Source organism: Trachypithecus francoisi, unplaced genomic scaffold (genome assembly GCF_009764315.1).
Source record: "Trachypithecus francoisi isolate TF-2019V2 unplaced genomic scaffold, Tfra_2.0 Lachesis_group14, whole genome shotgun sequence".
Taxonomy (NCBI): Eukaryota; Metazoa; Chordata; class Mammalia; order Primates; family Cercopithecidae; genus Trachypithecus; species Trachypithecus francoisi.
The window spans coordinates 42,319,566-42,334,315 of record NW_022681459.1 but is presented as its reverse complement, the minus strand read 5'-3'; the positions used below and the strand labels follow the sequence as shown (position 1 = coordinate 42,334,315).

General features: G+C 48.4%; 1 protein-coding gene across 2 annotated transcripts in view; it reads left to right on the top strand.

Annotated features, from left to right (window-relative positions):
- USP18 (ubiquitin specific peptidase 18) overlaps positions 1-14,750 on the top strand; it is a 32,794-nt gene that overhangs the window by 17,115 nt on the left and 929 nt on the right. For both annotated transcript variants that reach the window (XM_033232991.1, XM_033232990.1), the window contains exons 5-10: positions 5,214-5,293; positions 5,584-5,730; positions 7,465-7,554; positions 8,366-8,533; positions 11,425-11,556; positions 12,068-12,117. In XM_033232991.1, the coding sequence (XP_033088882.1) occupies positions 5,214-5,293; positions 5,584-5,730; positions 7,465-7,554; positions 8,366-8,533; positions 11,425-11,556; positions 12,068-12,117 (667 nt within the window). The remainder of the gene's footprint in view (positions 1-5,213; positions 5,294-5,583; positions 5,731-7,464; positions 7,555-8,365; positions 8,534-11,424; positions 11,557-12,067; positions 12,118-14,750) is intronic.

The window sequence follows — 14,750 nt, the reverse complement described above, 5'->3', positions numbered from 1 at the left end:
CATTTCTTTGGATAAGCTTTCTGTCTCCTCTCACTCTCCTCCTTCTGGGACTCTGATAATGCCTATTTTGGTCTGCTTGATGTCCCGTAATTCTCTTAAGAGATCTTCACTTTTTTGGGCCAGGCACGGTGACTCACGCCTGTAATCCCAGCACTTTGGGAGGCCAAGGCGGGCGGATCACGAGGTCAGGAGATCGAGACCATCCTGGCTAACACGGTGAAACCCCGTCTCTACTAAAAATATAAAACATTAGCTGGGCGAGGTGGCAGGCGTCTGTAGTCCCAGCTACTCGGGAGGCTGAGGCAGGAGAATGGCGTGAACTCGGGAGGCGGAGCTTGCAGTGAGCTGAGATCGTGCCACTGCACTCCAGCCTGGGCGACAGAGTAAGACTCCTACTCAAAAAAAAGATATCTTCACCCTTTTTCATTCTTTTTCATTTTTGCTCCTGTGAATGATTTCCAGTGACCTACCTTCTAGTTTGCTAATCCTTTCTTCTGCTTGATTTCATCTGTTGAGCTTCTCTATTGAACTCTTATTTGAGTTATTGTATTCTTCAGCTATATTCTTTCTTTTGAACCTTTTTCTGTCTCTTTGTGGAAATTCTTCGTTCATGCATTACTGTCCTAGATGTGGTAAGCATCTTCGTGATGATTATTTTGAATTGTCTGTAAAGTAAGTCACTTATCTTCATTTCACTGAGGGCATTTTCTGGAGATTTATCTTGTTCTTTTGCTTGGAGCATATTTCTCTGTTTCTTCATTGTTCCTGACTCTGTTATTTTCTTTACTTTAGATAAGAAAAATGCCTCTCCCAGTCTTGTCTCACTGGCCTTGTAGAAGAGACGAACTTACCAAATAACCCTGCCAGACACTCGGAGCGCCTCTTGACCCTTTGTGCTTGTCCAAACTGTCATCTATGTTCTTAGCTGCCCTCAGGAGATTAGAATGTGTCAAGTCCTGTCAGTGCCCCAGACAGGGGAGATAGAAGCCAGTCCCTTGAGTTGCAGCTGGAGACGTTGGGGCGTTCAATGTGTGTTCCAGTTTATTCTATCCTTAAGGAAAAGCTGGGAGCATGTGTTTGTCCCCCACTTGCTCTTCAAAAAGCTGGACAGAGGATCTGTGGCAAGTGCCTGCACTCGTGTTTAAACTGCACACTCCTGCATGCATTGTTTTGCTCTTGTCACCCCCAGAGGCCTAGCGAATGCTGGCTCCTCTCTGCTTAGAGATGGACAGGTTGGAAGCTTGGCGCTATCTGTCGAGCAAACGAGTGGGAGCCGCTGTGGAAGTGCTCACCTGCCTGTTCAGGGTCTCAGAGGAGCACTGGTTTCCTGCTCTGTCAGCTCCCAGATGCATGGAAACCCCAGGGCAGCAGCTGCACATGTGCAGACAGACTCCTTCTAGGGAGAAAGTGGGAGCCGGGCCTTTTTGCCTGTTCATGCTGCACTGGGCCTGGGGGGGATGTTTTTTGGTCTCTGTGCCCCTGTGGGACTCACAAATACAGAGCCTTGTCAACTCCCAAAGCTCGGGGATTGAGGAGCTAGTCCTTCATTTGAGAGGGGTAAATGTTGTGTACTCAGTGTGTGAGGTTAGAGACCTGATTTTATCATGGAGCAGGGGGTGGGAGAAGGCATGGGACTTGCCCACACACCTGTCCAGACTCCTGGAAATCTATTGTTTACCTGCCCATTGGCTCCAGGTGCAGGCTAGTTATTACTAGAAGCCCATCCCTTGGGCAACAGCTCGGAGAGCCCGCAGACATACCCTTCCAGGGAGAAACTGGGAGCCTGGCATTTCTGCCTGTTTGTCTGTGCTGAGCGCAGGAGCACAGCTGCTGGAAGTGCTCACGTGCCCATTTAAAACTGCCTCTTTGCCCTCTGTGGTCGCAGGGGATTCATAGCTGCTGACCCATGTCTGCTGCCAGAGCTAGGTGAGCTAACAGCCAAGCCCTTGAGTGGGAACTGCAAAAGCTGGGGCTGCCTATGTGTGATCCAAACCCTCACCTCTCCGGGAGAAAGCTCAGAGCAGGGATTCCTTCCCCACAGTAAGGTACTGTGTCTAGAGTAGGGCTTGTGGTGCGAGTGTGTCTCAGCTTTTCCAACCCATTGTGATGTGTGGATGTTTTCCCCATTGCCCCCTGTGCAGGGCTCTCTCAGCTGGTATCTCGATTTCTTTCTGAGGGAGTTGATCTGTGTGTAGATGAGAGTTTTTCCATGTGTCCACGGGAGAAGGGAGCACCAGGAGCCTCCTTCTCTACCATCTCGCTTGTGTCACCCTCTGTGATTCTTTTTATACATAGTTGATTTTGATTCACTACTATGCTGTTGAGGAATTTTGCATTTATGTTCACGAGAGATACTGGTTTCTAGGTTTTTTCTTGTAACGTCTGTCTGGTTTTGGTATTAGGATAATGCTGGCCTCAGAGAATGAGTTAGGAAGTGTTCTCTCTGTTTTTGTCTTCTGGAAGAGGTTCTAGGGAACTGGTATAATTTTTCCCATAAATGTTTGGAAGAGCCCATCGTTCACTAGTGAACCCATCTGGGTGTAACTGAGTACTCCCATTCTCTAAGAGATAGTTCCATTAGTTTTCTTACCGTTATTTTCTTTTCACTTCCCCTCTACCCTCCTCTGCTTTTGGCCCTTTAGAAAAAAGCAAATACCACCTCTCACCTCCCCCTCACCAGACATTCCCTGCAGGGGTAAAGAAAGAATCTGTAAACTTGGAGATAGGTTGTTGAAGGAGGTTTGACTGAGAACAGGGCAAGTTCTTCCAGCTGATCTTTTCTGAGACTTAGCAGTAGATTTGTAGCCCAAAGTGTACCCACCAGGGAACCCTCCCTGCCAGGGGTGGCCTCGAAACTTCCACCTTCTGGGGGTTTGTCTTTCACCCACTAGGAAGGCATGGAGAAAGCGTGCCCACTCGGCCACTTTTACAATTTACTTCTGCGCAGGAAGGCGCCAACTCAGCTGGGTACATCATAACTGCCCGGTAGAAAACCGCCATTGCTCACGCCCCCCACCCCCACAACACACCTCATGAAAATGCCCCTTTTTCCTCCAAAGGAGAAATGGCACATTAAAAGGCAGGCTGTGTCGTGCTGCTTCCTCCAAGCTGGCTTCAGAATAAATTCACATTTGTGTATAAAGCCTTCTTTTGTATCACATTTTTTTTGTATCAGAGTTAGTTGAACTGCACATGCGGTGAGCAGCTGACCAGCTTTTCGGCTGCAGAAGCACTATGTTCAACTTTCCTTCCGTTCTCAGTCTGGAGAAGCTCAATCAACCTATCTCCAGGTGTATGGATTCTTTCTTTTGCCAGCTCTAATCTGCTATTGACCTCCTCTAGTACATTTTTCATTTCAGGCTAGGCGCGGTGGCTTACGCCTGTAATCTCAGCACTCTGGGAGGTCAAGGTGGGTAGAGCATGAGGTCAGGAAGTCAAGACCAGCCTGGCCAACATGATAAAACCCCATGTCTACTAAAAATACAAAAAATTAGCTGGACCTGGTGGCAGGTGCCGGTAATCCCAGCTACTCGGGAGGCTGAGGCAGAGAAATGCTTGAACCTGGGAGGTGGAGATTGCAGTGAGCCAAGATTGTGCCACTGCAGTGCACTCCAGCCTGGGCGACAGAGCAGACTCCATCAGATAAATAAATAAATAAATAAATTCGTTTCAGTTACTGTACTCCTCAACTCAAGAATTTCTGCTTGGTTCTTTTTTTATAGTTTCTGCTTTATTGGTACTCTTTCTTTAGTGAGACAGCATTTTCATACTTCCTTTTACTTCTTTTGACATGGATGGTTTTCTTAGTTCTTTGAACATATTATAACAGTTAAAGTCTTTGTTTAGTAAGGCCAACATCTAGGGCTTCTCAGTGAAAAGTTCTTCTGATTGCTGTTTTCCTGTGTGTGGCCATACTTTTCTATTTCATTATGTCTTGTACTTTTTGTTGGAGAGAGAACATTTTAGATAATGTAATGTGGAAACGACATCAGAGACCCCCATATCAGCGTTTGTTGTTGTTGCTGTTTTATTATTGTCCTTGTTGTTGATCATTGTTCAGTGACAACTTTCCTGAACTAAGGCCGGATGCAGTGGCTCACACCTATAGCGTGGGAGGCCACTTTAGGAGGCCGAGGCGGGCGGATCACGAGGTCAGGAGATCGAGACCACCCTGGCTAACACGGTGAAACCCCGTCTTTACTAAAAATACAAAAAATTAGCCGGGCGTGGTGGTGGGCACCTGTAGTCCCAGCTACTCAGGAGGCTGAGGCAGGAGAATGGCGTGAACCCAGGAGGCGGAGCTTGCAGTGAGCCAAGATCACGCCACTGCACTCCAGCCTGGGCGACAGAGCAAGACTCCGTCCCCCTACACCTCCCCCCCAAAAAAAAACTTTCCTGAACTAATTCTGTGACATCTATCTTCCCTGTAGTGTGTGGCCACTGACCACTGACCTCTCCATTTGGTTACTTTAGTGGTCAGATAGTAAGTGGTCAGAGATTTCCTTAAATGCCCGAGCCAGTGAGTCTTCCAGTATTTGCTGCGGGGCTGTGTGTGTCTGTTAGGGCACACCTGCAAAGCGCAGGCAGTTTGTGATTCTGTATTTGCCTTCATTGCTTTCTTGCATATGGCCTTGTGGTCAGTCAGAGGGGAGAGATTGGAGCCCTCTCAGGTCTTACATGGGCATGCGCATGGCCTTCTAGATCCTCAGGAATGTATCAGTGCTTTTCAAAGTCCCTGTGGACATCTCATGAGTGCAGTGGTAACATCACAGCTCACTGTAGCCTCAACATCCTGGGCTCAAGTGATCCTCCTGCCTCAGCTTCCCAAGTAGCTTTGACTACAGGTGTGTGCCACCACACTCAACTGAGTTTTAAATGTTTTATAGAGACAGAGACTTGCTGTGTTGCCTAGGCTGGTCTCAAACTCCTGAGTTCAAGCGATCCCCCTGCCTTGGCCTCTTGAAGCTTTGGGATTATAGGCATGAACCACTGCAGCTGGCACTGGAGCTTCAGTTTTAAGAGGCGTTCTCAAAAATCAATACCAAACTTACTGTTCATTGATCACTTCATATGTAGTGTCAGCTTAGCTTTGCGGTAGGCTGGGGAGCTAGGAAGAGACAAAGTGATGAGTGCTCATGTGTGTCTAGGTAGCAGGACATGAGAAGTGACTCTGAAGACCTCACTAATTGGCTGTTCCTTTTCTCTGTGGCCAGTGTTTGTCCAGCATGATGCTGCCCAACTCTACCTCAAACTCCAGAACCTGATTAAGGACCAGGTCACTGATGTACACTTGGTAAGAACCTAGAACCAGAGCACTCAGAAGCTTAAGATGCTGCTCATTTGACTCATTCAGCTGTTGTTCCTGTAGTGTGTAGAGGAATAAGAGAGTTAATCCACATAAAACACTTATCACAGTTTCATAATATTGTTACTGGTATTATTTTGCACCTTTGTGAGTAGGACAAAGAGCATTAGCGGCTACCATTTCTAGAGCTTCTGTCTCTTGGCTCCACCTTCTGGCAATTGACCTGACCTGGCTTATGGTGGTGTTCCCATCTCACCTCTCTGCTGTCCCTCTTGCAGGTGGAGAGGCTGCAGGCCCTGTATATGATCCGGGTGAAGGACTCCTTGATTTGCCTCGACTGTGCCGTGGAGAGTAGCAGAAACAGCAGCATGCTTACCCTTCCACTGTCGCTTTTTGATGTGGACTCAAAGCCCCTGAAGACACTGGTAAGAGGATTCTCTTGGTATTTGCTGCCCCCGTACGTGTTAGCCCATTTCTGTTGTTATAACTCAACATCTGAGACTAGGTAATTTATTCCTTACAGTTCTGGAGGCTGGGAAGTCCTGGTTGAGGGGCTGCACCGAGTAAGGGCCTGCCTGCTGGTAGGGACTCTCAGAGTCCTGAGGCGAGGCAGTGCAGGGCATCACATGGCGAGGGGGCTGAGCGTGCTAATGTGCCAGGTCGAGTCTCTTTTCCTATTCATATGAAGCCACCAGTCCCAATCCCAGGATAACCCATTAATCCATGAGTGGATTAATTCATTCATGAGGTCTGTGCCCTCATGACCCAGTGACCCCCTCTTTTTTTTTTGGAGACTTCCTGTCACTCAGGCTGGAGTGCAGTGGTATAATCTCAGCTCACTGCAATCTCTGCCTCCCATGTTCAAGCGAGTCTCCTGCCTCAGCCTCCCGAGTAGCTGCCTACCACCACGCCCAGATAATTTTTGTATTTTAGGTAGAGTCGGGGTTCACCACATTGGCCAGGCTGGTCTCGAACTCCTGGCCTCAGATGATCCACCCGCCTCAGTCGCCCAAAGTGCTGGGATTACAGGCGTGAGCAACCTCGTCCTCCCTAAATATTTCTCAAAGGCTTCACCTTTCCATCTAGCTACATTGGGGATTCAGTTTCGACCTGGGTTTTGGGGAGGACAAAACTTCAAACCATCGCACCACACAATACAGTGTGGCCAGTTCCCCCTTGCCTCTTTGATCTATCTCTGGCTTCGAAAAAGTCGCTTATTTCATTTTCATGGCTCTGGACAATTTCTCCTTTGTTTTGGCAAAAATGTTTTTCCTTTCTGCCTCCACCTCCTTCATACTGCTCCCTTAACAGGAGCCCCCTCCTGTTTTCTTCCTCCAGTCAGTAGGTGCCCTTTGAGATCCTGCCAAGGGGACCACACCAGGCCAGGCATTAAGGGAGATATGAACAAAACCAGAAGAAAAGCTGAAATCCTCAGCTGTAGAGTGTGGGGATGCTGTACCTGCTACAGGTTGGGGCTGTGTCGCCACCCAAAAATTCATGTTCAATTATAATCCCCCGTGTTGGAGGTAGGACCAGGGGGAAGGAGATTGGATCCTGGGGGAGGGTTTCCCATGAATGGTTTGGCACCGTCCCCCATGGTACTGTCTTTGTGACAGTGAGTTCTCATGAGATCTGGTTGTTTAAAAGTATGCAGCCAGGCTGGGTGTGGTGGCTCATGCCTGTAATCCCAGCACTTTGGGAGACCGAGGCGGGTGAATCACCTGAGGTCAGGAATTCAAGACCAGCCTATTCAACATGGTAAAACCCTGTCTCTACTAAAAATACAAAAAATTAGCCAGGTGTGGTGGCAAGGCCTGTAGTCCCAGCTACTCAGGAGGCTAAGGCAGGAGAATCACTTGAACCTGGGAGGCGTGCCCCTGCACTCCAGCTCATTTGCTTTTGTGCACCTGCTCCTCCCATGTAAGATGCCTGGTCCTGCTTGGCCTTCTGCCATGATTGGGAGTTTCCTGCAGCCTCCCCAGAAGCAGATGCTGCTGTGCTTCCTATCAGCCTACAGAACCATGAGCCAATCAAACTTCTTTTCTTATAAATTACCCAGTCTCAGCTATTATCTCACAGCAGTGTGAGAATAGATGAATACAGTACTCTAGGTGGGAAATACCGACACTTCCTTTTCCCTGTTCTCTTGGGTGGGACAGGAGGATGCCCTGCACTGCTTCTTCCAGCCCAGGGAGTTATCAAGTAAGTGCTTCTGTGAGAACTGTGGGAAGAAGACCCGTGGGAAACAGGTACGCCTTCCCTAGATCAGACTCAGCTGTCCCTCGGTGCACATGGGGGATTGGTTCCAGAACCCCTGTGTGTACCAAAATCCACACACCCTCAAGTCACACCCAGTTGGCCCTGTGGAACCCACGCATGGGAAAAGTCAGTCCCTCATCTATGCGGTTGTGCATCTGGGATACTGTATTTTTGATGAGCGTTTGGTTGCAGATGTGGAACTCGTGCCTATGGGGGAGGGCAGACTGTATTTATTTACAACAATTTGTGTATAAGTGGACCCACACAGTTGAAACCCGTGCTGTTCAGGGGTCATCTGTCCTTCACTAGTCTGGGGTTGCCCCCCGTGGATTTCCTGATTTCATCAGAGGCCCCCAGGACACCCCATGGTGGGTGAGAAAGGGAATCTGGGTCTGGCTAGTATCTGAGACGCTGGGGTTCTGATATCTAGAGCCGTGGATGTGGCTTCTCATGGCTGCATCAGTGAGAGGGACCAGAGGAGGGGTCCTGAGAGCAGCCGTAAGGGCATTTCCCTGGGGACGAAACCAGCTCCCTGGAGCAGGTGCCGTGGCTCCCCTGGTCCTGGCACCTGTGCAGAGCCCTGTGCCCTTGTGCCTCTTGTGGGGGGCCACATGGTGGTAGAATAGCCAGGTTTTGCATTATTCTCAGAGGAGCTCAGCAGATTCAGTGAACAGGAGCCTTAAACTCCGTGATGTCACCCTGCTTCCCTCTTTTTGGGAAGAACGCATCACTAGCCCGGACATTTCTCTGACTCTCCCATTCCAAGTGGACTTTATCTCCAGAGTGATTTTGCTTTTTCAGGTCTTGAAGCTGACTCATTTGCCCCAGACCCTGACAATCCACCTCATGCGATTCTCCATCAGGAATTCACAGACAAGAAAGATCTGCCATGCCCTGCACTTCCCCGAGAGCTTGGATTTCAGTCAGGTCCTTCCGATGGAGCGAGAGCCCTGTGATGCTGAGGAGCAGGTGGGATCCTCCCGACCTCCTTGCCATCCTGACTCTCCCCAGACGCCTCATCCTTTCCGATTTCCCTTCCTTCACCCCCAGTCTGCTGGGAGCCACCTGTTCCTTAGAGACTGTCCCCAACCTCTAAAGACTTTTTTTTTTTCTAAATATTGGATTTGTGGGCATGTGCCTCACAGCACTGAGGGACGGAATCCAGAATTCAGTAGGCTCCTTTGGAAATAATGTGGAAGGCCAGGCGCGGTGGTTCAAGCCTGTAATCCCAGCACTTTGGGAGGCCGAGACAGGTGGATCACGAGGTCAGGAGATCGAGACCATCCTGGCTAACACGGTGAAACCCCGTCTCTACTAAAAATACAAAAAACTAGCCGGGCAAGGTGGCAGGCGCCTGTAGTCCCAGCTACTCCGGAGGCTGAGGCAGGAGAATGGCGTAAACCCGGGAGGCGGAGCTTGCAGTGAGCTGAGATCCGGCCACTGCACTCCAGCCCGGGCGACAGAGCAAGACTCCGTCTCAAAAAAAAAAAAAAAAAAAAAAAAAAGGAAATAATGTGGAATGTGGAATACATAGAAATGCATAGGCAAACAAACATGTCATTATGGGTTCTTAGTACCAACCAAACTTTCTTTCTCAAATGGCCTGTGCCCACTTTGAGGATAATCATAAAGTAGCCAGTTGACTGGACCACATTTAATCAGAGTAAAGTTTAATTCACTTGTCCTGAGATAATAACTTACTGAGAGATTCTGAGAAAAAAAGAGACACAAGGCCAGGCAATGTGGCTCATGCCTGTGATCCCACACCTCAAAAGGCTGAGGCAGGAGGATTGCTTGAGCCCAGGAGTTCGAGACTAGCCTGGGCAACATAATGAGACCCCATCTCTCAAAAAAATAAATAAATAAATAAGCTGGGTGTGGTAGCACAAACCTTTAGTTCCAGCTACTTGGGAGGCTGATGCAGGAGGATCACTTGAGCCCAGGAGTTTGAGGCTGCAGTGAACTGTGATCTATCACTGTACTCCAACCTGGGTGACAGCACGAGACCCTGTCTCTAAAAACAAAACAAAACAAGAAAAACTTAAAAAAAAAAAAAAAAGAGACACAAATATCTTTTTTCCATAGATTTGAAACGCTACATAGCAAATTTTGTATTCCCACATGTACGGGTCTATTTTTGGAGTGTCTTTTCTGTTTTATTGGTCTGTTTGGCTATTTATGCTGTAGAACCATGGCATTTAGAAAATTAAGGCCTGATAATATGTTAAAATAGCTCCTATTATAACATGATTTCTTTACCTACTTAGGCCGTGTACGTTTCATGGGATTCTCTTTTTCTTTCCTTCTAGTTCTTTTTATTTCTACCTGCAGATTCTGCCCAATGCAGTATATTTAAAATTGTTTTTCACTTCAAAAAGACTTTTTTGGCTGGGTGCAGTGGGTCATGCCTGTAATCCCAGCTCTTTGGGAGGCCAAGAGGATTGCTGGAGTCCAGAAGTCAAGCCCAGCTGGACCACAAAGCAAGACTCCATCTTCTTGCAACAACCACAAAAAAGACTTTGTTATGGAACATTACAAATAGATACCAGGGTGTGTAGTGAAGGAAGAATCAGACAGTGAATCCTCGTTGTAACAGTTACCAAACTCATGGCAGGTCTTGCTTGTCCTGTAACCCACCCTCTTGTTTCACCCAACCCTGTACTGGATTTTTCTGAAGCAAACCCCAGACTTCATACTGTTTCATTTGTAAACACTTTGTTCTGTGTCCCTAAACAATAAGCACTCAAGTCCGGGCGCGGTGGCTCAAGCCTGTCATCCCAGCACTTTGGGAGGCCGAGACGGGCGGATCACGAGGTCAGGAGATTGAGACCATCCTGGCTAACACGGTGAAACCCCGTCTCTACTAAAAAATACAAAAAACTAGCCGGGCGAGGTGGCGGGCGCCTGTAGTCCCAGCTACTCGGGAGGCTGAGGCAGGAGAATGGCGTGAACCCGGGAGGCGGAGCTTGCAGTGAGCTGAGATCCGGCCACTGCACTCCAGCCTGGGCGGCAGAGCGAGACTCCGTCTCAAAAAAAAAAAAAAAAAAGAATAAGCTCTCAAAAGAGAACCATCTTCATCTCGTAATTCCTTAACAGCATCAAATATCTGGTCAACGTTCAGACTTCCTGACTGTTGTATAATCTATGTGGTTTGTTGGAATCTAGATGCAAACAATGCCTACACTTACATTTGATTAAGTTTCTTTCTTTTCTTAAGTTCCTTTTAGATTTCTGGTCCTTTTCTTTTCTTTGCAGTTGATTTGGTTGAAGATTTTTTTCATATGCCAGCACTGGCTGGTTGGTATCATTTAACATGTTCCTCTGACCCTTTTATTACTTGTAAACTAATATTTAGATACATATATTCCCTGCATTTTGTAAAGTCCTGCACAAAGTCTGCAGATGAAAATAGGGATAATTCCAGCCTCCACTGAGTGTGACCCAGCTTTGTGTGTGCCACCCTTGCCGTCCGTCTCCCCTCCGCCTACAAAAGACTTTTGTCTGGGTGTGGTGGCTTAGGTTAGGGCCATTCCTGGGCTTGTGGAGAAACAGAACTGTGTTCTGATGACCCCACCCCTCCCAGGGGAAAGTTCTAATCTTGCGTTGGCTTTGGGGGCCTCTCTCGTGACCTCCTGCCTTCCATCTCCTGTGTGCTGTGCTCTGCCAAGCTGCTGAGCCTTCAAAGTTCAGGATCCACACTCAGGAAAGCCCCTCCTGGAGGGTGCCCACCAGCCCTGGGTCAGGGCTGTTTTCTAATATTCTGAAGTCCCAGAGTCAGGCCTAGGGTGGGCAGCTATCAGTGTGTGACGCAGTCATGTTTGTGGTGGTGGGAGAACTGTCTCGTGCCTGTCTCTTTCCAGCCTGGAGGGCAGTATGAGCTTTTTGCTGTAATTGCACACGTGGGAGTGGCAGACTCCGGTCATTACTGTGTCTACATCCGGAATGCTGTGGATGGAAAATGGTTCTGCTTCAATGACTCCAATATTTGCTTGGTGAGAAACACCATCCATAATTGCCTCCTGCCCTGGATTGGCCACCTCTAGCAAATGCTGGGCCCGGGACTACGTGGGTCTCTGAGATCAAGACACACTGTGGTCCCGCTGTCTCGGTGTGGGGCCTTTGATGAGGGTTCAAGCCTTTTTCGGCCTGAAGTCCCCATGTGGTTTGCACCTCTGTAAGGGTTCACTTCCCTCCATTTCTAAGTGTTTGGTGCTCTTGGCTCATGCCCTGCGGCTTCCTGCTTCGTGGGAAATGTCTAGAGAGCAAGGAGAGTTAGAAATATGTAAGTTAGGCCTCTGGGATACGCATGACCAAGTTTAAACACAGGGACGAGGGCGCTAAAAAGACTTCATTGCACATGACGTCCTGCTGCTGATGCTCCAGGCTCTTGGGAGTTGCTAGAGGTGGGCTTGTCTGGAGGATGAGGGGCACGTTATAGCGCCCTGTCCTCTGTGGGTGCTTGTGTCAGCTGGCTGCTTGACCCCGTTTGTTTCTGGCTTCCAGGTGTCCTGGGAAGACATCCAGTGTACCTACGGAAATCCTAACTACCTCTGGTAAGAAACGGATTTGGGTAATGGGAGCCTGATGAGCTCACATAGGGTCCTTGGAGCTGTGTGAAACGCCTGTGGATTCCCCTGTTACTAACATGCTGATGGCTCACTGTCCGCCTCATCTCCAACACTCACCCCACCACCCCATGCTTGCCTCACACGTCACACTCCAGGAATATCGAAGTACAGGTAGCTCAAACAGCCGTGCCCTCCCTCTCCCCTCTGCTGTGCGCGCGCACTTCCTGGCCGTATTGTCCTCTCCTCGTTTACCATCTAGGCCAACTCCCCTCTCATGTTTCATACTCATGGTCTTTTCCTACCCTGAAAAGCCTTTACCGATTCACCCAGATTCGTGGAGGCTTCTTGTATGTTTTTTGTTGTTGTTGTTGTTTTTTGTTTTTTGACGGAGTCTCGGTTTGTTGCCAGGCTGGAGTGCAGTGGTGCAATCTTGGCTCACGGCAACCTCCACCTCCCAGGTTCAAGCGATTCTCCTTCCTCAGCCTCCTGAGTAGCTGGGACTACAGGTGCGTGGCAACAGGCCCAGCTAATTTTTTTTGTATTTTCAGTAGAGATGATGTTTCACCATGTTGGCCAGGATGGTCTCAATCTCTTGACCTCATGATCCGCCCGCCTCAGCCTCCCAAAGTGCTGGGATTACAGGCATGAGCCCCCACACCTGGCCTTCTTATATGCTTTTATTGCATTTAAGCATACCTCTTTTACAGCAAAGATCTTTTTTTTTTTTAAATTTTATTTTCAGAGATGGAGTCTTGCTTTGTTGCCCAGGCTGGAGCACTGTGGTGTGATCACAGCTCACTGCAGCCTTAAACTCCTGGGCACAGGCAATCCTCCCACCTCAGCCTCCTGAATAGCTGGAACTACAGGCATGCACCACCTGGCCTGGCACATTTTAAAAAAATGTTTGTAGAGGTGAGGTCTCACTCTGTTGCCAGGCTTATCTCAAACTACTGGGCTCAAGCCATCCGTCCATTTCAGCCTCCCAAAGTGCTTGGATTACAAGCATGAGCGCCATGCCTGGCCATCACACCGTTGTTTCTTTTTTTGTTGTTTTTTTGAGACAGAGTCTCGCTCTATTGCCCATGCTGGAGTGTAGTAGCGGGATCTCGGCTCACTGCAAGCTCCGTCTCATGGGTTCACACCATTTTCCTGCCTCAAACTCCTAAGTAGCTGGGACTACAGGCACCCGCCACCACGCCTGGCTAATTTTTTGTATTTTTAGTGGAGATGGAGTTTCACCAGGTTAGCCAGGATGGTCTCGATCTCCTGACCTCATGATCCACCCGCCTTGGCTTCCCAAAGTGCTGGAATTACATGCGTGAGCCACCGCACCTGGCCAATAAATATTTTTATAATCGTTAACTACTGAGGAGAAGCTGGAGAGAAAAAAGGTGGATGAAGTTAAAGCAGAGAGACTTTGTAAGTTTCCTGGCTGAGCTTTGAGATTGTGTATCAGAGATGCTATTGGAGGTGAGTTTCAGCTGCAGAGATAGGCCTGGTCATTTGAAAAATAACGGATTAGGTGAAGCTCGCGTTTGAAATCCTCCTTCTACTTTTCATCTTTCTCTCTTGTTTATTCTGAGCATCCGTCTTAGACATCCAATCTTTGTCACTTTGTGGTTGTCATTGATTTCCCTATTATTGAGATCAGAGGCTGGCCGACTTTCTCTGTAAAGGGTTGGAGAGAAAGTATTTCAGACTTTGTGGTCTGTACAGTGTCTGTTGCAACCACTTAACTCTGCCCTGTAGAGCAAAAGCAGCCATACACAGTATGTGGGGAGATGAGCATGGCTGGGGTCTAGTTAAATTTATTTGCAAAAAGAGGCTTGGAGACTGGGTGTGAGCTCACACCTTTAATCCCAGCACTTTGGGAGGCCAAGGCAGGAGGATCACTTTAAGCCAGGAGTTCAAGACTAGCCTGGGCAATAAAGCAAGACTCCATCTCTACAAAAATTAAAAGTTATTATAGCTAGGCATGGTGGTACACACCCCTAGTCCTAGCTACTCAGGGAGCTAAAACAGACAGAAGGATCAGTTGAGCCCAGGAACACGAGGCTGCAGTGAGCTACTATTGTGCCACTGCACTCCAGCCTGGTGACAGAGCAAGAACCGGTCTTGTCAAAAAGTAAACAAAAGGCTGGGCAGGGTGGCTCACACCTGTAATCCCAGCACTTTGGGAGACTGAGGTGGGCAGATCATGAGGTCAGGAGATTGAGACCATCCTGGCTAACATGGTGAAACCCTGTCTCTACTAAAAATACAAAAAGTTAGCCGGCCATGGTAGCAGGCTCCTGTAGTCCCAGCTACTCGGGAGGCTGAGGAGGAAGAATCGTTTGAACCTGGGAGGCGGAGGTTGCAGTGAGCCAAGATTGCGCCACTGCACTCCAGCCTGGGCGACAGGGCAAGACTCCATTTCAAAAAGAAAAAAAAAAAAAACACAAAAGAAAACAAACAAAACGTAATGCGTATTCTCTCTTATAAATGGGAGCTAAACATTGGGTATTCATTGACTTAAAGATGGCAACAACTGGGAACTGCTGGATGGGGAAGGAGGGAGGGGAGGGGTCAGGTCAAAAACTAACTGTTGGGAGCATGCTTGTATTCACGTGACAAACCTG